A 27,988-nucleotide genomic window follows, 5' to 3' on the forward strand; every position below is an offset into this window, starting at 1 on the left:
TTGTACTCTTTCAAATACTTTAAGCATTTGCTTTAGTCTGCATGGAGTGCCAAGTAGGCAGGGTTTGCACTTTGGCGATTTTTCTATTGGTTCCATTTCACAAAGCAAGCTCAATAAAGCACAGCTAAAGTATTTGAAATGATAGTATTTTACCACAGGTCTGGTTACATCTCAAATGAACACCTATTCACAAAATGAACAATGATTGGTTTAAAGATATCATCCGCAGTAAGGGAAAAAGCGCCACTGCTGCCCCATGGCCGTTGTTATATTTTGATGAAGCAGAGCTGGGGAGCATCCCGCATTGTTGTAAAAAAGTGCACTTCATATGCTGCTGTTCTATCACACGTGCAATGATGAAAGAGCGAGAAAAAAAACTATGTTATTGTAATATCGCAAACGGACGTGGCAGTTTCACCATTAAAGATTCCAGCTTTAACTGACTATTCACACTGTGAGAACCTACAGTACCAGTCAAAGGTTTGGACACACCTACTCATTCAAGGGTTTTTCTTTATTTTTTTCCTACATTGTAGAATAATAGTGAAGACATCAAAACTATGAAATAACATATGGAATCATGTAGTAACCAAAACAGTGTTAAACAAATCAAAAAGTATTTTAGATTCTTCAAAGTAGCCACCTTTTGCCTTGATGACAGCTTTGCAAACTCTTAACCAGCTTCACCTGGAATGCTATTCCAACAGTCTTGAAGGAGCTCTCACATATACTGAGCACTTGCTGGCTGCTTTTCCTTCACTCTTCGGTCCAACTCAGCCCAATCCACAATCAATTGGGTGATTGTGGAGGCCAGGTCATCTGATGCAGCACTCCATCACTCTCCTTCTTGGTCAAATAGCCCTTACACAGCCTGGAGGTGTGTTGGGTCATTGTCCTGTTGAAAAACAAATGATTGTCCCACTAAGCGAAAACCAGATGGGATGGTGTATTGCTGCAGAATGCTGTGGTAGCCATGCTGGTTAAGTGTGCCTTGAATTCTAAATAAATCTCTCTGACAGTTTCAACAGCAAAACACCCCCACACTTCCTCCTCCATGCTTCACAGTGGGAACCACACATACTCTGCATCTCACAAAGACACGGAGGTTGCAACCAAAAATCTCAAATTTGGACTCATCAGACCAAAGGACAGATTCCCACCAGTCTAATGTCCATTGCTCGTGTTTCTTGGCCCAAGCAAGTCTCTTCTTATTGGTGTCCTTAAGTAGTGGTTTCTTTGCAGCAATTTGACCAGGCAGTCTCCTCTGAACAGCTGATGTTTTGATGCGTCTGTTACTTGAACTCTGTGAAGCATTTATTTGGGCTGCAATTTCTGAGGCTTGTAAATAATGAACTTATCCTTCCTTTCCTGTGGCGGCCCTCGTGAGAGCCAGTTTCATCATAGCGCTTGATGGTTTTTGCGACTTAAATTAAATTAAATCAAGTATTCTGGGATTTAAATAAAGGCCTGCTTTGTTTAGGGGACTTTTGAGATGATGAATCACACAAACCTCATTCCCTTTGATCCTTGTTGAATAGAAGTGTAATGATTAACAGAGTCCCTTTGGGATGGAAGAGGTCCTGTTGATTCAGTAAATCTGAGGCCATTGACCATTGTTTGTGTCTCAATGCACTTTCTATGATGAAAGAATGCCAAAGTGGTGAAGTGACATTTGCATCTCTTGCCTTTGCAACCATGTTTTTTGCGGTTGCAAAGGCAAGGGACGCAAATGCCACTCCAATTCAAGAATGACCCATATTATAACAGCACTCAGCACAGATTCCACCACTTTGGCACTCTTTAACTGTTTATGTATTGAACTGTTTATCAATGATAAAACATAATGCAAGTCCTTTATACTGCACCTTTTTTATGCATTGCTTGTAGTACTTAGGGCAAGAAAATTGGTTTGTCCCAGTAGTGATGCGTGGTTTTAAAGTGACATATTTTGGAGATTTAGAGATATCGATCTATTATTTTCAATGTTAGAAAGTAAACAAAAAGTATTTAATATGTTGTATCGAAAGAAAAGACATCTAGAGAAAGTGCCATGCCCAAATTAATTACAATTCAAGAACGACCATTATGCTACAGATGTCTAAGAGAGCTGTGATCTGCACATGTGTTAGCACTAGAAGCGCAAGCTTCCTTCTTTTGCGCGAGTAAAGTGAGTTCGGAAAACTGAAAGTATGCATCTTGGAAATAGTTTTCACATACAAACTTTATATGTCCGAACTCAGAATCAAATAGTTTTCACAAAAATAACATGGTCGCTGTGTTAGAACGTGTGTTTTGATTGCTGACTTTCTACATTTATCAAAGTCCCATCAGGTAGTCTGATTTCAGATGTGTCCATGTAAACAGGATTATTGGGGAAATCGTTCTTCTCGCAAAGCATGTAAACATTTACATCAAACTATTATATTAATCTGACTATTCATAATAATCGTATCATTTTGTGCATGTAACCGTACTTGATGATGTATTTAAGAAACTGTAATTATACAAAAATAATACAAATGGCTGACAGACTACTGTGCTACAAGATAATGGTCATACTTGCGTGTAGAATGAATTCTTAATCTATCGAATGGGAGTTACAGTGTGGTGTGTGTAGGCGTTGCAGCAGCAGAGTTACCTGGCCTTTCTTGCCATAAGGAATGGGGGACTGTGTCCCATTCAAAGAGTGGATCATTCTGGAATGCATGGGGATTCCTTTGGAGACAATCTAGAGAAGAAATCAAACTGGTCAGATTTGCTCATGGAATTACATTGTTAGTGTATCGACAATAACATGAAGACAAACATATTGAAAAAGGAATCCAGCACTAAATCACATCAAACTTTGTCACATGCGCCAAAATGCTTACTTACAAGCCCTTAACCAACAATGCAGTTCAAGAAAGAGTTAAGAAAATATTTACCAAATAAACTAAAGTAAAAAATCATAAAAAGAAACAATAAAATAACAATAACGAGGCTATATACACAGGGGGTAGCGGTACCGAGTCAATGTGCAGGGATACAGGTTAGTTGAGGTAATTTGTAGGTAGGGGTAAAGTGACGGCATACTGTAGATAATAAACAGCGAGTGTGTGTGTGGGGGGGGGGGTCAATGTAAATAGTCCAGGTGGCCATTTGATTAATTGTTCAGCAGTCTTATGGCTTGGGGGTAGAAGCTGTTAAGGAGCCTTTTGGTCCTAAACTTGGCGCTCGGTACCGCTTGCCGTACGGTAGCAGAGAGAACAGTCTATGGATGACTGGAGTCTATGACAATTTTGGGGGGCTTTCCATTGACATAACCTAGTATTCAGGTCCTGGATGGCAGGAAGCTTGGCCCCAGTGTGGAGTGCGATTGAGACTGCGGATTTGTTGGGGCGAATTGGAGTGGGTCTAGGATAACCGGGATGATGGTGTTGATGTGAGCCATGACCAGCCTTTCAAAGAACTTCATGGCTACAGACGTGAGTGCTACAGGGAGGTGATCATTTAGGCAGGTTACCTTTCGCTTCCTTGGGCACAGGGACTATGGTGGTCTGCTTGAAACATGTAGGTGTTACAGACTCAGTCAGGGAGAGGTTAAATAGGTCAGTGAAGACACTTGCCAGTTGGTCCGCACATGCTTTGAGTACACGCCCTGGTAATCCGTCTGGCCCCGCGGCTTTGTGAATGTCTGTGTTAGCAAAACAGTCCTGTAGCGTAGCATCCGCGTCATCTGACCACTTCCGTATTGAGCGAGTCACTGCTCCTTCCTGCTTTTGTTTTTTCTTGTAAGCAGAAATCAGGAGGATAGAATTGTGTTCAGATTTGCCAAATGGAGGGCGAGGGAGAGCTTTGTATGCATCTCTGTGTGTGGAGTAAAGGTGGTCTACAGTTGTTTTCCTCTGGTTGCACATGTGACATGCTGGTAGAAATGAAATAAAATGGATTCCCCGGCCACTAGGAGCGCCACTTCTGGATGAGCATTTTCTTGTTTGTTTATTGTCTTATACAGCTCGTTGAGTGCGGTCTTAGTGCCAGCATCAGTTTGTGATGATAAATAGACGGCTACAAATAATATAGATGAGAACTCTCTTGGTAGATAGTGTGGTCTACAGCTTATCAAAAGGTACTCTACCTTGAGACTTCTTTAATATTAGACATTGCACACCAGCTGTTATTGACAAATAGACACACATCCCCTCCCCTCGTCTTACCAGACGTAGCTTCTCTGTCCTGACGATGCATTGAAAATCCCGCCAGGTCTATATTATCCGTGTTGTCGTTCAGCCACGACTCAGTGAAACATAAGATATTACAGTTTTTAATGTCCCGTTGGTAGGATGGTCTTGATCGTATATCATCCATTTTGTTTTCCAATGATTGCACGTTGGCCAATAGAACAGATGGTAGTGGAGGTTCATTCACGCCTACAAATTCTCAGAAGGCAGCCCAACCTCCGCCCCCTTTTTCTCCGTCTTTTCTTCATGCAAATGACGGGGATTTGGGCCCGTTCCCAATAAAGCAGGATATCCTTTACATCGGACTCATTAAAGAAAAAAATCTTTGTCCAGTTCGTGGTGAGTAAATGCTGTTTTGATGTCCAGAAGTTATTTTTGGTCATAAGAGACGGTAGCAGCAACATTTTGTACAAAATAAGTTACAAACAACGCGAAAAAACAAACAAAATAGCACAGTTGGTTAGGAGCCCGTCAAACATCAGCCATCTCGTCCGGCGCCATTATAGTTCTCTAGCAACAACAATTGGCAAAACATTTAAAACACATCTATCCGTTCGGCAATAGTTCAGGAAAGTGGATATTCTTGGCTCTAAATATGGGCTACCTAAGTTCATTCTGTCCCTCATCATGACTGCCCTTGAAGGTTTACTTGAAAAGCTGGTGAAGCAAACCAGACCCTGTCATGCAGAAAAGCCATGGAAGTGTAAAACAATCTTCTGACGCTGTGCCTACCACGGCATACATAACACGCTTACGTGCTGTTGAGACTAGGAATTCAATTTCCCACAGTGGTAGCCAAGAAGAACAAAACAGGACAACATACCGTGTCTTCCATTCCCACTTGTTTCAATGCCTGGCGACCCCTGTGAGATAGAGCTAGATTGATGCTTCTTCCCTTGACTATTTTGGCTTGGCGGATATCTGGTCAGGATCAGAGATGGAGAGATCAAACATTCAGGTATGACGATACTCAAGTCTAACATACACAAGCTACTTGTCAATCCAAATGTAATTTCACTGCATCTGATGAATGCTTGTGAAACCAGTGTCATATGCCAATCATAACTTATATTGAAATACATGCTTAGATTGCTGTTTGATTGCTACCAGGACAGAAGCCATCCCAGCTAGCACAGTGGATCTGGGCCGATTCTGGCTGAGCGTTGGGGCACTCGGCTGAGAGTCAGACTCGGCTGACGTCATGTGGCCCGAGTCTAGGCAGCCTTCAGCAGTATTACTTATGGCTAGGATGTGGGGATTGAGTTCGGGCCGATTCCGGTGTGAGTTATCTGGCCCAAATGTATTACTTGGGACTCAGGCCGATTGGGGCTACTCTCTACACAGATGATTACACTGGCTGCTTTATGTAATTAACATTTCATTATTTATTTTTCCTTATTTCTCATTGTTTCTGTGATCAAAAAATAAAATGATCATTTCAATGAAATTCTTTAAGAGTCCTGTGTAGTCTTTTAGTATTTTGATACTTTGTGCAAGGCAATTGATAAGCATAAAAAACTTTGCGGATGGAGCTTCCTGAGTGGCGCAGCAGTCTAAGACGCAGCATCGCAGTGCAAAGTGCATTGCTACAGATGCTGGTTCGAGACCCGTGCCGGCCGCGACAGGGAGACCCATGAGGGGATGCACAATTGGCCCAGCATGGTCCGAGTTAGGGGAGGGTTTGGCCGGCCGGGATTTCCTTGTCCCATCGTGCTGTTGCGACTCCTGTGGCGGGCCAGGCGCATGCACGCTGACACGGTCACCAGGTGTATGGTGTTTCCTCCGACACAAAATGTTTTTTTTTTGTATGTATAATAGTAATATTTAAAATGACTAAAATCGGCTAATTTTGCATACATTTATTCAAATTTGCATCGGGCCACTTCTGGGGGGATTCTGGTAAGATTCCGGCAAATTGATTCATTTTGATTCCGAGCCGAGTCCGATACCCGATTCCGGGCCGATTCAATCAGTTCCGGCCCACCGGAAGAGGGATGCTTCTGGGCCAATTCCTCATTGCTAGCTGGGATTGTGCTTTGTTGTTAGGAATATTGTAAAGACTAATGACTGCATGCAGTGCATACTTCCAAAAATAGATGCAGACTACTTTGTAGCTGTTCAAAATAAGAGGAAGCATTTTATATGTTGTGTAATCAAGTGTTTACCTTCTCGAGATTCAAAGACCTCTACTTGAAAACCTCTTTTTGCAAAGTAGCAGGCATTCAAGGCGCCAACCTGAAAGAGGGTTGATTGAGTCTGTTAAAGGCTTGCATGTTTTTGCATTAGTTTATGATGCAGGCAGCATCTATTTTCATTTTTAGCACTTGTGATAAAAATGGAAATGGATTTTTAAAAATGTACATGGTTGCGGCACAGCAATATCAAAGGAAGAGATTAAAACAGTCATATTGACCTTAGGGCACTTTGCTTTGTCAATGGTAGGCTACAACAGGGACCAAGTTAGTTTTTAAGTGTCAATTACTGTTAGGCTTTACTCTTCCTTACATGATGTTGCTTTAAGAGGCCTACAAGGAAAAGTTTAACAAATGATACTGTTTGTTTACAACCAAAATACTGTTAGCTCAGACCTGCCTTTTTCACAATCAACCCTATTGAGTCAATGCCATCTGCAGTTTAGCAAATTGGCAAAGCCCAAAATTGTCCTATAACCTCAAGAAAATAAGGCTCCGATTACACTTACGTAGATTACATTTATATTTTATTAATAGATTACACATAGATTAGATAAATTGTTAATGTTGTGACAAGGTTTTCATAACAGCAAATATCAGCAGCCTGTTTACATTATTCACACTTCCATTTTGACTTCTTACCAAACCACCTCCCACCACAGCCACCACTTTTTTTTTGCTGGTTGATTTGCTGAAATTGGTTGAATAATCCATTGTAGTTTATGTCGTTATACTGGAGTCTCGCAGGGTCCGTTTTGCCTTTCAGTGATCTTGGACACTGAAATCAATTCCTGCCTGAGCCGACGAAATTAAAACGTTTTTACTGTGACACTCAGGGTTTTGAGGGAGGCGCGACCCGGATCTCATAAATGTCATCCTCGCAGTGGTTGGTTCGCTTTTCCTCACAATGCAAACAAAACAGAGAGACAGTTCAGAGTTGAGGAATTTCCCCATGAGCAGCTGAAGCGCACAGAGAAACAGAAAGATTACAAGAGCCGCTGGATTTACACACCTTTTACTAGGAACTGCTGTGTGAATGATCTGATAGGTGATTATGTTGTAGTAAAAAAAAAAATCATCACTTCAATGAAAATAATGTCTGTGGTCCAGAGTTAGTATAGTTTTCCGCTAATCAATCTTGTGAAACAAAAGAGCATAGATCCCTAATGATGCCTATACTGACATTAGAAGTTACACATTTACTCTGAAATTCAACCATTGGATGCTGGTTTAATTTAAATTGCTCATGCTGTATGGTGATGAACTTTTCAGAGACAAAAGATCCACAGACTAGGCCTACGTTCAACTGCTCCGCATTCGCCCATCGCTGGGATCGATAAATATGAGTCTGTTGTTCCCTCTACTGGTCATGTAAGCATAAAGCACCCACACACATTTCAGGGATAGGAACAATTATTTTTCGATTCGTATGGGTTAAAACATTTCTCAAACTATTTGACTTGAGAATTTAAAAAGGATACTGTTGCAATAGGCCAGTGATTATGAAACCTCTCCTCGTGGAACCACAGAGGTTTCACAATTTTGTTGTAGCCTTTCATTAGCTCACCTGAATTTTTTTTTTTTAAATGTTGCGAATGCACACAAAAATTCCCCAAACCATGCGTGCGCCAGTTCCTGCAAAAGTTGGCATTTATAAAAACTGAAATTGACGTGAGAATGTGCTTATCCTCCTGCAAACTTCAGACCATGCACATGCAGTTTCTAGTGGTTTAAGTATTGCGTTGCAAGAAGGGAAAAGTGGCCTAGTAGTAACCTTGTGCAAATGAGGAATGTTCACTGAGTGTACAAAAAACAGACCAGCTATGATCCCTTTGATGTAAAATCCACGCCAATCAGTGTAGATGAAGGGGAGGAGACAGGTTAAAGAAGGATTGTTAAACCTTGATACAATTGCCATTCAGTGGGTGTATGGGCAAGACAAACGATTGAAGCGCTTTTGAACGGGGTACGGTAGTATGTGGTGCCAGGCGCACCGGTTTGAGTGTGTCAATAACTGTAATGCTAATACGTTTTTCACGCTCAACAGTTCTGTGAGTATCAAGAATGGTCCACCACCAAAGGACATCCAGCCAAATTGACACAACTGTGATAAGCATTGGCGTCAACATGGGCCAGCATGTAGAACGATTTCGACACCTTGTAGAGTCCATAAGCCTACGAATTGAAGCTGTTCTGATGGCAAAAAAAGGGGGTGTGTGCAAACAAGATGCAATCATTTGGCGTTAATGAGAAGAACGAAAATCAATTTATTTTCTTTGTATTCTAAAATAATTAAAAATAGGCACCTATTTCCTATTTTATTTCCATGGTCATTGCAGAATAAATTCATCACCTTTTCTGACCGCTGTGAAGCAGGTAAGTACTTCCATGTCACAGATTTTTGGCATTTTTCAGAATAAAAGTTCCGTCCTGTATACTTTGTAAATTAATAATTAGTGCGGAAATGATGGAAAACTTGCACAATTATCGATATATTGTATACTAGTTATAATCCAAAGAGTAATTAAAAGTATTTAAGATATTGTGATTTATTTGTTTATTTTTTCAAGGCTAAATTGGTCAACAATGTTTTTTGTGTGTGTACTGCCTATCATTTATTGCACTGTACACAATTATATGTACGTTGTGTCGCAGCAGTAAAACCGAACGAGGGAAACAGCGCCCCTCTGTCTCAGTATGTGTAGCCCATGTATCTGACGCTGTCTGGACCTAAATATTATAACATGTAGTAGCATTTGATTGATTGATGACAGCAAGCGTTTAGCTTCCCTTGAAAGATAAATAAATAAAACAATTAGCCAATCAGCGTTGAGCTGAGATCAACTGCAGCATAACGCTCCCCAAGGGAGGCCAGTTTGGATTTGGCTTCAGACCAATCAAATCACTTTCTTTGCAAACAGTTATTTTCAGAGTCTATTTCTGGTCTGCTTAAGTTGATGTCCAGCTAGCTTTTAAAAAAAATGTTTTTCCTTTATTTAACTAGGCAAGTCAGTTAAGAACAAATTCTTATTTTCAATGACTGCCTAGGAACAGTGGGTTAACTGCCTTTGTTCAGGTGCAGAATGAGGGATTTGTACCTTGTCAGTTTGGGGATTTGAACTTGCAACCTTTCAGTTACTAGTCCAATGCTCTAACCACTAGGCTATGCTGCCGCCCCAGCAACTTGTTAAATTGGCCCTTTCCTAAGCCATGGATGGAGATGGAGATTTGGACTCGTGGTTTTGATTTAGTTCACTGTACAGGCCAATGATTATGACGTCGATTATGATTTAATCATAGATTAATATGTTGTGCCACTGGCCTGACACTGAAGTTCAATATGTAGCCTAGTAGCGTAGCACCCGTATTATCGGCATATTCAACAGCGTTTAAGAAATATATTACCTTCAACAGTGTTATCTTGTGATCAAGCCATCAATGTTTTGTGATTATTGGTGGTGTAAAAATGTTAGCTAATGGGTTAGCAATTAGCATGTTTGACATTTCAGTGGAAATACTGCTACTATCAGCTTTTTGTTAAGCGGTTAAGAAAAAAAAATACATACAGTATTATCGGCATACAGTCCCCAGTTATTGGCCACCTTACTATTTTGTTCAATTACAAGATATATCCGTTTAATTTTGTTCAAAAAAAGAGACCCCAACCTCATATCCGAAGTGTTTACTGAATAATTGACTAGTTGGCTTGTATTTCGTAAAAAAAAAAAAAAAATGTATTGCCTAAAATCCGTTAGCTATATTTTAGAGGTAAAAAGTTGCATATTAAATTACTTGTGGTCTGTCGGCAGTCGTATTTTACAATATACAGTGTGTCCCACTTTTTTAACTCTTAAAACCTAACTTAACTTACATAAATTGCAATGAAAATTGGTGGTCAGCTAGCTAGAAGGGTGTCTTTAGTCGCAAAACTTAGTTATTTTCCAGTCCACTTAAATATTGAGCTCAAGGTTATTTAATCCTCTAACCACTAGAGAGTGTCCAAAGTTAGGGGGTGTCTGATGTTGGGGGAAAATTAGCTAGGCTCTCGTTAACTGGCGAGCTAACTTAGCTGGTTCATTGTTGCCCATGCAAGGAAGTCATGTTAGCAAGCATTTTAGCTGGGTAGCCTCAACAAAAACTAAAAGTGTACTGTATGACATGAGCCATAGACTGTTTTGCCAACATGAAAGAGAGGAGGGCTTTGGAGTTCAAGTAGTAGGGTGAGTCAACATTTTTTGTTTTACTTGTCCATGCACACACACACACACAGAAATCAGTACCATGGACAGCCACATATTTAGCAACATTGATTGGACAAGATTTTTTGTTGCCATCTTAAAGTTTGTTTTCACTGTATTAAACTAAGCATATTTAGCCTTGTTTATTTGATGATGTTTAAGTTGAAATGGTGCTGGAATAGCAGTGCTCCTGTTGTCTTTGTGCTGACTTGCGGTAAATCTGTAGTTCTAAATCAGTACTTGTTTATTGAAAACATGAACTTGCTTGACCATGCTGCAGGTGATATAACTGTTTGTATGTAATATATGCTTTGTGGACTTCACCGGTTTTCTGATGACACAAACGTATGTGTAGTTGCATTTATTTGACCACTGTGGGACTGTCTTTTTGTTGTCACGGCCTTATTGTATATCACAGTGGGGTATGAACCAATAAGTTATAGAGCAAACAACGCAATTACGACAACATAGTTTGTAATAAGGATTTTTTTACTGGCTTTGCTTGGCTTCCTCTGATTTTTACCCATGCACCGCTACTGCTCAGGAGTAGTTCTAGTTTCCAAATCCAGAGTTTACACCCAGAGGAGAGTCGCTGCACATTTGGCGACCCTTATAGAGTGACTCATCAACTTAAATCCAATAGTTGTTTTCATATTGCATATTGTACCATAGAAAATGATCTGTACGTTGTGTTGCTGTAAAAGGTGGGTATTTTCTACTCCGGAGAACTTCAGCTTTCCAAATCCACAGAGTTTACACCGAGAGGTGCGTCGCTGCTCATCTGTTATTCTTGCTACACTAAATGACCAAACATATGTGGACACCTCCTCGTCGAACATCTCATTCCAAAATCATGGGCATTAATATGAAGTTGGTCCCCCTTTGCTGTAGAACTTTGAGCCATCATGTAACAGTTCAAAATAAATATTTTCATTTGAAGTTTGTTGTTTCTAATTGAGTTTTTTTGCAGGATTATTATTGAAATAAGATCATACTTTTCTGCTACTTGCTGTGGTTCTGAACTGTTATACATTACTAAAAAAGTATGTGCTTGTCGAACATCTCATTTCAAAATCATGGGCATTAATATGGAGCTGGTCCCCCCTTTGCTGCTGTAACTAGATGTTGGTCCATTGCTGCGGGGATTCCATTCAGCCACAAGAGCATTAGTGAGGTCGGGCACTGATGTTGGGCGATTAGGCCTGGCTTGGAGCCGGCGTTCCAATATACCACAAAGGTGTTCGATGGGCTTGAGGTCAGGGCTCTCTGTAGGCCAGTCAAGTTCTTCCACACCGTCATGCTATAACAGAAAAAGGCCTTCCCCAAACTGTTGTCACAAAGTTGGATGCACAGGATCGTCTAGAATGTCATTTTATGCTGTAGCGTTAACATTTTCCTTCACTGGAATTAAGGGACCTAGCCCGAACCATGAAAAACAGCCCCAGACCATTATTCCTCCACCAAACTTTACAGTTGGCACTATGCATTGGGGCAGGTAGCGTTCTCCTGGCATCTGCCAAAACCCGTTGGACTGCCATATGGTGAAGCGTGATATCACTCCAGAGAACGAGTTTCCACTGTTCTAGAGTCCAATGGCAGCAAGCTTTACACCACTCCAGCCGATGCTTGGCATTGCAAATGGTGTTCTTAGGCTTGTGTGTGGCTGTTTGGCCATGGAAACCCATTTCATGAAGATCCTGACAAACAGTTCTTGTGCTGACGTTGCTTCTTGAGGGGGTTTGGAACTCAGTATGGATTGTAGCAACTGAGGACAGACCATTTTTACGCACTTAGGCAATCCCGTTCTGTGAGCATGTGTTTGCTTCACGTCTAAGCCATTGTTGCTCTTAGATGTTTCCACTTCACAATAACAGCATTTTGTTGACCAGGACAGACATTTGACTAACTGACTTGTGGAACGTTGGCATCCTATGACAGTGCCACGTTGAAAGTCACTGAGCTCTTCCTGGCTGTGCGCTTGATTTTATACACCTGTGTGGCTGAATCCATTCATTTGAAGTGGTGTCCACATACTTTTGTATATAGTGTAGGTCTTGTTCTTGCTGGCGGAACGGAGGTGTTTTATACTCGTGAAAAAGTATTTCTCTATAGGTCTAGACATAGTCCCCTTCAACCGGAACATACAGTTGTTAGGGAGCTTGTTCGACAGTGCATGAGCCTGCCGACTGACTGATCTACAAAAACCTTGCATTATAAATTAACTACTCATTATTATTTGTAGATCAGTCAGTCACAATTACCCATGATACATTACGGTTTTGAGCCTCTCGAACATGGCTGGGGGACTCGGCAGTAGCTAGGAAAGGAGTGGCTTGATCCAAACAGGCTGATTAATCGACTTTTTGATCTAAACATATCGCATCAATCAAAACCATACTTGTCCACATGTTGTATATGTTGTTAGTTTAAAATAATAGTATTTTATTTCAGTAAATACCCCTGACATCAAATAAATCATGATCGATTACGTGACTCTCTGGCGTTGATTGCATTTGTCTATTACAACATGGCGCCGTAAAGATCGAAGGTTTCTCTGACTGTTGTCTATCCGAAGTATGCTGCAATGTTTTAGCCGACTGCCACAGTTTAGGAGACACCGTCTGATTGCGGGGAATAGTTTGTACTTTTATCAAAGTGTTAGGTGAGTGTTAAATGTCAGATACTATCCACTTCAAAAACCCGCATGTAATGAACAAATATTTACCAGATAACGGTAGCTGAAACGTTACAGAATGACCCTCGTTAGCTAGCTGAAGGGCTGATTAACTAAGCATCGGCAGAAAAGCATTCACAGCTAGCTACGTATACAAGTAGCATATCAACTTTGATAGCTAGCTAGCTAACCAAGGACACGTATAGTTATGCACTTGATTTGAAACCAGCTAGTCTAGCTAGCTGCCGGATGCACCTGGCACCAACTACACGCTAAATATAGCTAATTTAGCTAGCAAGGACTCAGGGCAGACTAGCCAGCTAACGTTAATGAGGTTAGCCAGCTAATCTATGGCGGTTTCCGGCTATCACAGTGCGGGTAGTTAACTTGCAAATCTTAAACCAGCCTAGTAGAAATACACTGTCATACTGTGAATACATTTGAAAGGGTATATTCTGAGAAAAAAATATCGTTTTGTAGCTAGTTGGAAACATGTAGCTATCAATGCAAAATATCGCCTAGCCCTAGACAGACTAGTATTACTGTTCCAGCTGTAGCCGGCAGCCGATAGTGGGCGCTAGCTCTGCACTGTCTAGGATTGAGTGCCCAGCCCGTAATACACTCGTGTCCTCCGTGGGATATAGCATCCTACATTCGGTACGCCATTAATGTTAGGTAAGGAGGAAAAAGATGCATTTGCAGCCTGAATGGAGGATGCTTTATGTACGAGCTGGTCCACGGCAATAGTGTGCAACAGAACAAGAACCCAATGGTCACTCTGACAGAGCTCTAGAGTTCCTTTGTGGAGATGGGAGAATCTTCCAGAAGGCTGTCATTGTAAATACGAATTTCTTAACTTACTTTCCTAGTTAAATTTAAAAAAAAAAAAAAACATCTCTGCAGCACTCCACCAATCAGGCCTTTATGGTAGAGTGGCTAGACGGAAGCTACTCCTCAGTAAAAGGCACGTGATCACCTGCTTGGAGTTTGTCAAAAGACACCTAAAGACTCTCAGACCATGAGAAACAATATTCTCTGGTCTGGTGAAACCAAGATTGAATTCCTTGGTCTGATTGCCAAGCGTGACATCTGGAGGAAATCTGGCACCATCCCTATGGTGAAGTGTGGTGGCAGCATTATGCTGTGGGGTTTGTTTTTCAGTGGCAGGGACTAGGAGACTAGTCAGGATCGAGGCAAAGATGAACGGAGCAAAACACAGAGATCCTTGATTTAAAACTGCTCAGGATCTCAGACTGGGGCGACGGTTCACCTTCCAATGGGACAACGAGCCTAAGCACACAGCCAAGACAACGTAGGAGTGGCTTCGGGACAAGTCTCTGAATGTCCTTGAGTGGCCCGGCCAGAGCCTGGACTTGAACCGGATCGAACGTCTCAGGAGACACCTGAAAATAGCTGTACCGGCTGTGATTGGGAGTCCCATAGGGCGGCGCACAATTGGCCCAGCTTCGTCCGGGTTTGGCCGGTGTAGGCTGTTATTGTAAATAAGAATTTGTTCTTAACTGACTTTCCTAGTTAAATAAAGGTAAACTAGAAATAAATACACTACCGTTCAAAAGTTTGGTCACTTAAATTCATCCAAAAACAAGATTTCTTTTTCCATTTAAAATAACATCAAATTGATCAGAAATACAGTGTAGACATTGTTAATGTTATAAATGACTATTGTATTTGGAAACGGCTGATTTTTAAATGGAATATCTACATAGGCGTACAGAGGCCCATTATCAGCAACTATCACTCCTGTGTTCCATTGGCACGTTGTTAGCTAATCTATCACTTTAAAAAGCTAATTGATCATTAGAAAACCTTTTTGCAATTATCTTAGCACAGCTGAAAACTGTTGTTCTGATTTTTAAAGAAGCAATAAAACTGGCCTTCTTTAGACTAGTTGAGTATCTGGAGCACCGTCATGTGGGTTCGATTACAGGCTGAAAATGGCCAGAAACAAAGACATTTTTTTTTCTGAAACTGTCTATTCTCTTTCTGAGAAATGAAGGCTATTCCATGTGAGAAATTGCCAAGAAACTGAAGATCTCGTACAATGCTGTGTACTACTCCCTTCACAGAACAGCGCAAACTGGCTCTAACCAGATGCCTCACATGTCCTCAACTGGCAGCTTCATTAAATAGTACCCGCAAAACACCAGTCTCCATGTCAACAGTGAAGAGGCGACTCCGGGATGCTGGCCTTCTAGGCAGGTCCTCTGTCCACTGTCTGTTTTTTTTGCCCATCTTAATATTTTATTTTTATTGGCCAGTCTGAGATCTGGCTTTCTCTTTGCAACTCTGCCTAGTAGGCCAGCATCCCGGAGTCGCCTCTTCACTGTTGACGTTGAGACTTGTGTTTCCAGCTACAATAGTAATTTACAACATTAACAATGTCCACTGTATTTATGATCAATTTGATGTTTAAATGGACAAAAATGTGCCTTTCTTTAAAAAACAAGGACGTTTCTAAGTGACCACAAACTTTTGAATGGTGGTGTATTTGGAAAGCTGACAGAGCTTGAGAGGATCTGCAAAGAAGAATGGGAGAAGCTCCCAAAATACAGGTGTGGCAAGCTTGTAGCATCATACCCAAGAAGACTAAATGCTGCAATCGCTACCAAAGGTGCTTCAACAAAGTACTGCGTAAAGGATCTGAATACTTATGTGAATGTGATATTTCCATTTTTTAAATTTTTTGTTTACATGTATAAATTAGCAACTTTCTACAAACTTGTTTTTCTTTTTCATTATGGAGTATTGTGTGTAGATTGAGGGATTATTTTAGAATACGGCTGTGGAAAAAGTCAAGGCATCTGAATACTTTCCAAAGGCACTGTATGTGCCTGTTGAATGTATTTATTTGCTAAAATCACTTACATATGCTTGTTAGCATAGTATTGGTCCGCTGTTTTGTTGACAATGCTGGAGTCTGCTCGGGGTCTAAATATGGTACTTACGTTTGAGTAGTCTGTGTACCTTGCGTCATTCAAAATTCTCTCCACTACATCTCCCCTACATGTTAAAATCAATCATTGTAATGACCATCAATCTGTAAATTGCTTCTCCAATCAATTGAGAATATAGTGCATAAAATAACAACATTCTTTCCTGTGCTCTACAGGCTTGTGTTGTCTCTGCCCCTCAGAATGACAGACCCGGCTGTGAAGAGGGTGGTCAGTGAGATCGTCCGCTCTCCAGAAGACAAGCGGGTCTACAGGGGCCTGGAGTTTAACAATGGCCTGAAGGCCGTGCTCATCAGTGATCCCACCACTGACAAGTCCTCAGCAGGGCTGGACGTCAACATCGGTAGAGTATTCACCCACTCCGCTTATCTAGGCCCGAGGCAGCCTCCAAGACCCATTCTCAATCCAGAGACCCCCCTGGTCTCCCCCTCGAGTTATTTTTCTACAGGTGTCTCCACCTATCTCCTCATCCTGTAGCATCATTATCTGTATCTTTTATTTCTTTGTTTCAAACCCCCATTCACTTTCTCCACTATTCCTGTAAATTATGCTGCCATTTCTCTTTTTCACTCCCTAGTTTATCTCCCATGGGACTACATTGAAGAGGATCCTTTATCACACTCTTTCTTCTGCTTCTGTTTTTATACCTTATTGTTTCAGGGTTTGAACCACCTCTCCAATGTTATGGCTGGCAGCATCTAAACATAATTTACTTTGTTTTACTTTAAGTGCAGAATTGTGTGAAAGCGAAGCAACGTGTAGATTAACTGTGTTCGACTCTTATGTCTACCAGGTTCTTTGTCAGACCCAGGGAACATATCAGGCATTGCCCACTTCTGCGAACACATGCTGTTCTTGGGCACAGAGAAGTACCCCAAGGAGAATGAGTACAGCCAGTTTCTCAGTGAGCATGCTGGCAGCTCCAATGCTTTCACTAGCGGAGAGCACACCAACTACTACTTTGACGTATCCCACGAACACCTGGAGGGAGCATTGGACAGGTGGGTGAACCAACAGGGTCATGTTCAATAAGGCACATAGTTTAACTTTTTTGCAAAACAAGCGTTTCTTATTGGACAAGTTCAGGTAGCCCCGCCCTGTTTCAGTTTATTTTCTTCCATTTGGTGCTTTTTGAATATGACCCTGGTTATGTCGTGGTAGAAATTCTCACATTTTACTTGACGGCTTTGGGTGTGCTACTGTGATTCGATTAGGCGTGTGAACACCATCTGGACACCAATGCAGGTCAATATTTTAACTATTGATAAGCTTTTCAAACACTCATGAACAAAAAGTAATGTTACACTGGAATCTGTGACCTGGTTTTTGGAAGCCATTTTGAAATCCATATCATCAACCTTCATACAGTTTTGGGACTCCCGAGTGGCGCAGCGGTCTAAGGCAGTGCTAGAGGTGTCACTACAGACACCCTGGTTCGATTCCAGGCTGTATCACAACCGGCCATGATTGGGGGTCCCATAGGGCGGCGCACAATTGGCCCAGCGTCCGGGTTTGGCCGTTATTGTAAATAATAATTTGTTTTTAACTGACTTGTCTAGTTAAATAGTGTTCCAATCGAAGGAGGGTGGTTGATAATGGGTGTATAGGGCTACCTGAATAGTAATTACAGGTGTATAGGCCAGGGCCACTTGAATATAGAGCTTGCTTATGACATCTCAGATTTCTGTATCTTCCAGCTATGTTGACAGTCTGTAGCTGCCTAGCTGCAGAGGGCATTTACTTTCGCCAGTTCACTTAATTGCGGTGGTTTTGTTTTGCATGGCAGTTGCTCGTCCTTAGGGCCATTCAAATAGCTTTGCATACAGATCTGTGAAATGTCACTGCAGTCTATTGAGTCTGCTGACGAACAGCCTACAGTTGAGAAAAGTACACATCTGAATTGAGAACGTGGACTTTTCCACATGTTACTGCAGTTATTAACCACTGGCCTGGAAAAAGAAATGGCACACACCCCTAACCCACCATTTGCTTAATCCTCACTGATGTTCCTGTAGGCCTTCACCAGGACACTCAAGTTAATTTAAAAACCAAAATCATCCAACAGCCCTTTTTTTAAATTTTTTTATCTAGGTAGCCTAATCTGCTGTTTTTGCCTATGTATGTTAACTCGTTAAAGGAATGTCTTGTCCTTTGTGTGTCTAGGTTTGCTCAGTTCTTCTTGTGCCCGTTGTTTGACGAGAGCTGTAAGGACCGTGAGGTGAACGCTGTGGACTCGGAGCACGAGAAGAACCTGATGAATGATGCCTGGAGGCTGTTCCAGCTGGAGAAGGCCACTGGCAACCCCAACCACCCATTCAGCAAATTTGGGACCGGTAAAAACCCCATGTCACCTCGCGTACTATAGACGGATTCAACATAACCCAGCATGTATCCACAGTCATGTTCATTAGGCGCCAAACAGAACAGGGCTCTACAGTGCGACCATTTTACTCGCATATGAGCTTAATATTTTTCTGTGCGACCTGGAATTTTAATTTGGGAGCACCAGTATGCCCAGAAAAATGCATGATTCTAGCTTTATTACCCAAATATTGTTCATTGTGCTCCTAAATTTCTTTGTGTGCGCATACATTTTTTGACTTGTTAAAAAAAAAAGCGTAGTGCCCTGCGGAAGACAATGGACTGAAACAGGAGGAACTACCAGTACTTCAGTTTCCTTTTCTGTTACAAAACATTTTGCTACAGTGTGCCGTTATGAACATGGCGTATAAAACCCCTAAATCCTTCTCAGCCTTTCGTTTTGGAATGTGCTGACTCATTCTCTCCTCCTTAATTGTGTTCTCTTGCGATTGGACTCCCAGCCCAGGAGAGCCAGCTGGTGGCAGCGTTTAGTTATATAAGCTTGATTTTCGTCTAATAATAGAAACAGGATCAGCTCGGCCGGAACACTCATTAATGAACGAGTGTTGGGAGACATCCTCCACAAAAACATAACATTCTTAGAAATGCTTAAAGGGACACTTAACCACACGTTAATATTCAGATGTAGACATTATGGGTCTGGCGATAATTAATAATTAGGTTATAAAGTGTTGAACTTCCCTTTTGAACTATTTACATCTCTCCAGATGTTCTAAATGTGGTGTGTCTCTGGTATTTGTTTTAGTAGAGGGAAATGCCCACCAGCTAGCCTGCCACAGAGAAAGGGCTAGGTTTAGGCTCTGGTTGTGTAGGCTAATTAGCAAAGCGCTAGCCCATAGAGGACAAAAGTGGTCAGTCTGTCACTGGTGGCCTTAATCAGAATTGTAATCGCATCACTGTGGGGATTCATTTTGTTCACACATTGGTTTTCTTGGAACAAGCTTGTTGCCCTTTTTATAAGTGGATGTATTCTCCTTCCCACTGTATACTGTTTCATGAAGTCTTTGATGGTGACTATTTTGGATCTGTGACAGTTGTTTTTCCTCCAACGCATCATATGATCCAGATTTATATTTGTTTGTCCAATAAGGTCAAGCACTCACTGCACTGTATATTACAAACACATTCCTTGCTGATGTGCATTTTGTTGACTAGCTGGTTATGTATTATATCTGGTTGATTTTTCAGGTAACAAGTTAACTCTGGAGACTAGGCCATCCAAGGATGGGATCGACATCCGCCAGGAGCTCCTGAAATTCCACTCCACCTACTACTCCTCCAACCTCATGGGACTGTGTGTGCTGGGGAGAGGTAAGTGAGTGTCGTATGTGCAAACGTCCACATCTGTAAGAGAGCGTTGCTGCTTGGATCAGTGATCTTAGACTGGTTACGGGGCAGATGAAATAACCTGTCAGCTGTACAGATCTAAGATCAAGTAGGAAGTGCTTTTTCTGAACACTCCTCTTCTGTAACAATCTGGAACTGAGCCCACATAACACTCAAGTCAAGTCCTGCAGTCATCTGTTTGCGCAGTCGTCCCCCCCCTCCCATCCCCCGTCTCCTAGACTGGAATAGTCCTTTACAGTTGCAGTTATTTCGTAGGGATGTAACGATTCACGAATACACACTGGTCTGTTGGACCCCAAACCAATCCAAATGTAGCATGCATCGGTCAGTAAATTGATTAAAACGTTAGGAATCGCCAGTTAACTTTATTGTTGCTCAAATTACATTCTTTCTACGTCCTGAAATTACCTTTTTATATTATGTGACAACGGCGTCCTCTCATTCAGTGTCGAACTAAGCATGTAATTATGTTGAAAGTCATAGATCTACAATTTATTTTGTATGCCTAACAACCCCAGGCATGCTGACAAATGAGGGGTAGGCCCATTCTTGATCTGGCACATCTGCATTGTCACCTTCAGGATTCAAATGTTTGTTAATTGGCTTGCGCCATAGCCGCAGGAAGATGTTTAGGGGTGGGGGTGCTGGGAATTCTGGTCTGGGGGGGGATGACATTTCTCCCCGTGCTGCCATTGGCTGTATCAGTCTACTAATACAGGAGTAGTAAAGGCCCAGTGCACTAATTTTGAGATTTATTTTCTTCCCAGAGCTGCTGCAGAAGCCTATTGGTCTGCTAAATCGGGCAATGCCGGCTCGCTCATTAGGCAGTATTAGGCAGCCCCCTATGGTGGCAGATTGAAGAGGGCAGCATTTTTTGAGCTAATCTGACCAATACAGCACCCCCAACAACACATCAAACCTCATATAATTCTGCCCAAAAACAATGACCATTTCTCTCAACCAGTGGCATATGGGCTTTTTAGGTGAGCGCTGATGCCGCCCTGTGATAAGCAGTGCAGGGAAGCAAAATATTTTGCTGGTCCATTTCCAGCGCACCTCCAACGTTCCGTCCCAAAAATGATCTAACATAAATAATGTAGCAGGTATAGTAGGCTATATGGTAGAAAGGGTATGTGACCTTTTCTGTAGCCTACAGGCTGGATATAAAATGTATGACAATGTAATGAGACGGACACTTTTTAGATCATGCACGTTTCTCCAATTAAATAGCCTAACCTAAATGGTGCCCAATCAAATAAAAATTATGCTGACATGTTAATGTTAACAAACCTATCCTAAAAAGTAAAATGGACAATATGGAATGGATAATCAGGCTACTCACTACTGCTGTCCAGGAGTTTCACCCCATGGGCTAAATTGTCATGATGAGTAGTTTCAAGTTTGTATCCATCAGTTGTTGATGAGCTGATCATAGCAAAAAAGAAAAAAACGTATGCATTTCCTGCTGTTTAAACATATTGCAAATAGGCTCAGGATAACTCCTGATAAAGTTTTGTAGCTGATATTGAGCTTAAATGGCCAAATTGATTAGTCACAGGAATCCGGACTAATCAAGTCAATGCCTGTTTTATAAATGATGGATGGGCCTAACACATGGATAAATTTGGTCTGGCCCAGCCTTGATTTCTATGTTCTCGGACATACAGTACCAGTCAAAAGTTTGCACAAACCTACTCATTCAAGGGTTTTTCTTTATTTTTACTGTTTTCTACATTGTAGAATAATAGTGAAGACATCACAACTGAAGTAACACATAGGGAATCATGTAGTAACCAAAAGAAGTGTTAAACAAATCAAAATGTATTTTATTTTCTTCAAAGTAGCCACCCTTTGCCTTGACAGCTTTGCACACTCTTGGAATTCTCTCAACCAGCTTTAACTGGAATGCTTTTCCAACAGTCTTGAAGGAGTTCTCACATATGCTGAGCACTTGTTGGCTGCTTTTCCTTCACTCTGCGTCCAACTTATCCCAAACCATCTCAATTGGTTTGAGGTTGGGTGATTGTGGATGCCAGGTCATCTGAGGCAGCACTCCATCACTCTCCTTCTTGGTCAAATAGGCCTTACTTAGCCTGGAGGTGTGTTGGGTCATTGTCCTGTTGAAAAACAAATGATAGTCCCTCTAAGCGCAAACCAGATGGGATGGCGTGTCGGTGCAGAATGCTGTGGTAGCTAGGGTTGCACATTTTGGGGAATATTCAGAGGTGGAAACTTTCCATGGGAATTAATGGAAATATTTGCAAATTAATATTAATACCATTTAAATGTAGATGTTTTTTGCATTGGATGTATTTACCATATCATATGGAGACAAACTTAAACCTTTTACCTTATCATAAGTAGACATAATTGCAATAGATTAAATACATCCAATAGAAGTAAAAAATTGCTTTAGTTACGACTTGAAATGTATTTAAATTAGTTTACTCTTCACATGGGATGATTTCACTGAACAACAAAAGAAAGGGAATATTGAATGATCCCCAATGATCCATCACATGTCCCTTAAACGTTTTCAACATACATCTGTAAAATGATAGTCTAGAAACTAAAGCTTTGGTTGTCTTCCTCTCAGGCTTCCATGTCTTCTCCCTGGACTTCCTCAATGTCCACCTCTTGCACATCAGACTGAGGCCTCATCTTCACTGTCACTTTCCAACCTTGAGGATGGCTTATTGGCTCAAAAAGCCTAAATTTTGCCTGGATGGCCACCAATTTTTCAACCCTTGTATTGGTCAGCTTGTTGCGTGCTATGGTTTGTGTGTGTTCCCAAACAATGACCAGTTGCGCTTTGAGGTGGCTGATGTTGGTGGGATTTGGGGGATGATGAGCCTCAAATCCAAAAAGTCCCTTCCACCAGGTGGCTGATGAGGTATGTTGGCACGACTGCCATATTGCATCTCCATCCCAGAGCCCTTGCTTGGTAGTGTACTTCGCCAGACTGCCAAGAACCTTGCCCTCATCCAGGCCAAGGTGATGAGACACGGTAGTGATGACACCATAGGCCTTGTTGATCTCTGTACTAGACAGGATGCTCTTGCCATCATACTTGGGGTCCAACATGTGCGATGCGGCGTGTATGGGCTTCAGGCTGAAGTCTTCGCTTTTTGGTGTATTTCAGAACTGCAGTTTCCTCTGCTTGGAGTGACAGTGAAGTGGGCAGGGCAGTACAGATCTCTTATCTTACATCTGCAAGCAGAGTCTGAACATCAGACAGGATGGCATTGTCTCCCTCAATCTGTGCAATGGCTACTGCTATAGGTTTCAGGCTGCTTACCACTCTCTCCCAAAATACATCATCCAGGAGGATCCTCTTGATGGCGCTGTCCATATCGGCAGACTGTGATATGGCCATTTCTTGGAGAGACTCCTACCCTCCAGGAGACTGTCAAACATGATGACCACACTACCCCAACGGGTGTTGCTGGGCAGCTTCAATGTGGTGCTCTTATTCTTCTCACTGCTTGGTGAGGTAGATTGCTGCTATAACTTGATGACCCTTCACATACCTAACCATTTCATTGGCTCTCTTGTAGAGTATGCATTGTTTTCAGTGCCATGACGTCCTTGAGGAGCAGATTCGATGCATGAGCAGCACAGCCAATGGGTAGGACTCCTCCACTTTAGACCAAGCAGCCTTCATGTTTGCAGCAATGTCTGTCACCAGTGCAAATACCTTCTGTGGTCCAAGGTCATTGACTGCCTTCAGCTCATCTGCAATGTAGACTGGTGTGTCTGTTGTCCTTTGTGTCCGTGCTCTTGTAGAATACTGGTTTGAGGGGTGGCAATGATGTAGTTAATTATTCCTTGTCCACAAACATTTGACCACCCATCAGAGATGATTGCAATACAGTCTGCTTTCTCTATGATTTGCTTAACCTTCACTTGAACTCTGCATCCAGCCAATGAGTAGATAAAGCATGTCTGGTTGGAGGGGTGTATGCTGGGCAAAGAACATTCAGAAATATCTTCCAATACACATTGCCTGGGAGCATCAGAGGTGAACCAGTTGCATACACAGCTCCAGCAAGATGTTCATCAGCATTTCTCTGACTACTTTCCTCCATTGAGTAAAAAAATAATAATCTGATTCCAGGAGGACCATGAGCTGTTGCTATCGATAAGGTGTCTGATTCATAATTTAATTGAATAGAAGTAGAGGAACTTTGGTCAGAAGTTGCTTGTTGTGAGCGCTGAGAGAACTTTATGCACTTGGCCAGATGTTTCTGGGTCTTCACATATGATTTGGCACAGTATTTGCAAATGTACACAACTTTTCTTTCTACATTAGCTGCAGTGAAATATCTCCACACATCAGATAGTGCCCGTGGCATTTTCCTGTAAAGATTAGGAAAAAATTAGTAAGAAAAACAACATACAATTCCATGTACAGATAAATAGTTAAGCAGTTAGATTAAACAACTCCTTTGTAAGATAAATGTTTTAAAATGTATGGAAACAGGTGAATTAACACTCCTCAGTTAGCAGGCTCAAGCAAGCGAAAACTCACATGGTAGCAAAAACTATCAGAAATTGTTAACAAGTTAGAAATGATTTAAACACACTTTGCTGTAGGCTACAATTTACTAGTTAACAAAACACCATGTATGTCATACAAAATATATTCACCCAGTATTGTAATCAAAACTTACCAGAAAGCATGTAGTCCTTGGCTCAGACAGTGTAGTAGTGTGGGCTCAATAGCATCTCATTAGTGTGTAAGATCTTGAGAATCAGCTGTACATGTGATGGAAGAGTGCATTGCACGTGATGGAATAATGCGCTGTGCATGCAGAGGGTTGAAATTCCGGGTAAATTTCCCGGAAGGTTTCCAGCCTTCTGCAACCTGAGTGGTAGCCATGCTGGTTAAGTGTGCCTTGAATACTAAATAAATCACCGACAGTGTCACCAGCAAAACACCATCACACCTCCTCCATGCTTCACTGTGGGAACCACACATGCGGAGATCATCCGTTCACCTACTCTGCGTCTCACAGACATGGTGGTTGGAACAAAAAATAAAAATGTTGGCCTCATCAGACCAAAGGACAGATTTCCACCAGTCTAATGTTCATTGCTCGTGTTTCTTGGCCCAAGCAAGTCTTCTTATTGGTGTCCTTTAGTAGTGGGTTCTTTGCAGCATTTGACCATGAAGGCCTGGTTCACGTAGTCTCCTCTGAACAGTTGATGTTGAGATGTGTCTGTTACTTGAACTCTGAAGCATTTATTTGGGCTGCAATTTCTGAGGCTGGTAACTCTAATGAACTTATCCTCTGCAGTAAAGGTTACTCTGGGTCTTCCTTTCCTGTGGCGGTGCCCATGAGCCGTTTCATCATAGCGCTTGATAGTTTTTGCGACTGCACTTAAATACATTTTCTGGATTGACTGACCTTTTTATGACTTAAAGTGATGATGGACTGTCGTTTTCTTTATGCTTATTTAAGCTGTTCTGGACTTGGTCTTTTACCAAATAGGGCTATCTTCTGTATACCATCCCTACCCTGTCACAACACAACTGATTGGCTCAAACGCATTAAGAAGGGGAAATAATTCCACAAATGAACTTTTAACAAGGCACACCTGGCAATTGAAATGCATTCCAGTGACTACCTCATGAAGCTGGTTGAATGCCAAGAGTGTGCAAAGCTATCAATGCAAAGGGTGGCTACTTTGAAGAATCTCAAATATAAAATATATTTTGATTTGTTTAACACATTTTTTGGTTAATACATGATTCCATATATGTTTTATAGTTTTGATGTCTATTCTACAATGTAGAAAATTGTAAAAAGGAAAGAAGAACCCTGGAATGAGTCGGTGTGTCCAAACTTTTGACTGGTACTGTATAATTTGTGGTCCCGACCAAATCTGAACCAATCATCAACATATTTGTTCTGGTCAGGACCGTTCTTTATTTGATTCAATCAGTCCATGAATTGTCTTTTCACCTTTAATTCAGAACCTAACTTCAGCCTTTGGAAAATGTGTATTTTAGACTTCTGTGTGATTTTGCTTACTGAGACTTTTCTAGTTTAGCACAATATTAAGCTTTATTAGCTGAGTTACAACCATGTAGTTTGCTAGTTTATTTTGATCAAATGTGCTGTTGAAAATGGTGTTTTACTGGAATATAAGTAGCCTTGGCTACCTCAGGAGACACAACCCTCATCTGGCTATAGGTAAGCTATATGCTGATCAGGGCTTACATTAGATTTTATTTGGATTGTTCAGGTTAACCATCAGCAGTAGTTTTGCTGGTAGTTATGCATTCGGAAAGTATTCAGACCCCTTTCAGAACAGTTTGCGCTGTTCTGTGAAGGGAGAAGTACACTGCGTTGTATGAGATCTTTAGTTTCTTGGCAATTTCTCACATGGAATAGCCTTCATCAAATGAAGATGCTCAACTAGTCTGAAGAAGGCTAGTTTTATTGCTTCTTTAATTAGAACAGTTAGCTAACACAACATGCAATTGGAACACGAGTGATGGTTGCTGATAATGGGCCTCTGTACTCCTATGTAGATATTCCATAACAAATCTGCTGTTTCCAGCTACAAAAAGTAATTTACAACATTAACAATGTCTACATTATTTCTGATCAATTTGATGTTATTTCTTTCAAAAACAAGGACATTTCTAAGTGACCCCAAACTTTTGAACGGTAGTGTATATATTTTAGGATAAAAAAAAACGGAATAGAACTAAGCACAGGCAAAGTCCTAGAGGAAAGCCTGGTTGTCTGCTTTCTAACACACTGGGAGAGGAATTCACCTTTCAGCAGGACAATAACCTAAAACACGAGGCCGAATATACGCTGGAGTTGCTTGCCAAGACGACACGAATGTTCTTGAGGTGCCTAGTTACAGTTTTGACACAAATCGGCTTGAAAATCTATGGCAAGATATGGAAATGGCTATCTAGCTATCGACCACCAACTAGACAGAGCTTGAATAATGTGCAAATATTGTGCCATCCAGGTGTGCAAAGTATTGACTCGGGTGTGAGTTCTTATGTAAATGATTATTTTCAATAAATTGGGAAAATGTCAACACGTTTTCACTTCGTCATTATAGGGTATTGTGTGTAGATGAGTGAGAAGAAAAAAGTGAATCAAACTATTTTCCAGGCTGTAACACAACAAAATGTGGACAAAGTAAAGGGTAATGAATACTTTCTGAAGAAACTGTACACCATATACATCAATTATACACGCGTGTGTCCTCTCGGACAGATCCAGCTCCGAGAGGCCCAGCTCATGAGCTCCATCAGCAGCAGATTTGAATTTAGAATGGAAAATGAATGTGTTTATGCAACATGTTTTAGTGCATCTAATCGTATTGATTCGATCTTTTAATCAAACAGAATCTCCCCAAATCGTTTCAAACTTATCGTTCCTTGAATTGTATCGGAGCCCATGTATCCAAACTCAGCAAAAAAAGAAACATCCTCTCACTGTCAACTGTGTTTATTTTCAGAAAACTTAACATCTGTGAATAGTTGTATGAACATAAGATTCAACAACTGAGACATAAACTGAACAAGTTCAACAGAAATGGAATATGTCCCTGAACAAAGGGGGGTCAAAAGTAACAGTCAGTATCTGGTGTGGCCACCAGCTGCATTAAGTACTGCAGTGCATCTCCTCCTCATGGACTATACTAGATTTGCCAGTTCTTGCTGTGAGATGTTACCCCATTCTTCCACCAAGGCACCTGCAAGTTCCTGGACATTTCTGGGGGGAATGGCCCTAGCCCTCACCCTCCGATCCAACAGGTCCCAGACGTGCTCAATGGGATTGAGATCCGTGCTCTTCGCTGGCCATGGCAGAACACTGACATTCCTGTCTTGCAGGAAATCACGCACTGAACGAGCAGTATGGCTGGTGGCATTGTCATTCTGGAGGATCATGTCAGGACGAGCCTGCAGGAAGGGTACCACATGAGG

The 27,988-nt window shown here is 41.5% G+C and overlaps 2 protein-coding genes across 3 annotated transcripts in view; one reads left to right on the forward strand and one right to left on the reverse strand.

Annotated features, from left to right (window-relative positions):
* Positions 1 to 7,278, reverse strand: part of LOC106604861 (kynurenine 3-monooxygenase) — a 28,788-nt gene extending 21,510 nt beyond the window's left edge. Inside the window, exons 1-4 of the mRNA XM_014199937.3 lie at positions 7,055 to 7,278; positions 6,386 to 6,455; positions 5,044 to 5,141; positions 2,639 to 2,728 (exon numbers count right to left, since the gene is read on the reverse strand). Of these exons, the coding sequence (XP_014055412.1) occupies positions 2,639 to 2,728; positions 5,044 to 5,141; positions 6,386 to 6,455; positions 7,055 to 7,126 (330 nt within the window). The 5' untranslated portion in view covers positions 7,127 to 7,278. The remainder of the gene's footprint in view (positions 1 to 2,638; positions 2,729 to 5,043; positions 5,142 to 6,385; positions 6,456 to 7,054) is intronic.
* A 5,732-nt stretch (positions 7,279 to 13,010) lies between these two features.
* LOC106604847 (insulin-degrading enzyme) overlaps positions 13,011 to 27,988 on the forward strand; it is a 43,990-nt gene continuing 29,012 nt past the window's right edge. For both annotated transcript variants that reach the window (XM_014199905.3, XM_014199914.3), the window contains exons 1-5: positions 13,011 to 13,312; positions 16,455 to 16,639; positions 17,090 to 17,297; positions 18,460 to 18,629; positions 19,867 to 19,989. In XM_014199905.3, the coding sequence (XP_014055380.2) occupies positions 13,227 to 13,312; positions 16,455 to 16,639; positions 17,090 to 17,297; positions 18,460 to 18,629; positions 19,867 to 19,989 (772 nt within the window). In that variant the 5' untranslated portion in view covers positions 13,011 to 13,226. The remainder of the gene's footprint in view (positions 13,313 to 16,454; positions 16,640 to 17,089; positions 17,298 to 18,459; positions 18,630 to 19,866; positions 19,990 to 27,988) is intronic.

This window comes from Salmo salar, chromosome 01, assembly GCF_965601325.2.
Source record: "Salmo salar chromosome 01, fSalSal1, whole genome shotgun sequence".
Classification (NCBI taxonomy): Eukaryota; Metazoa; Chordata; class Actinopteri; order Salmoniformes; family Salmonidae; genus Salmo; species Salmo salar.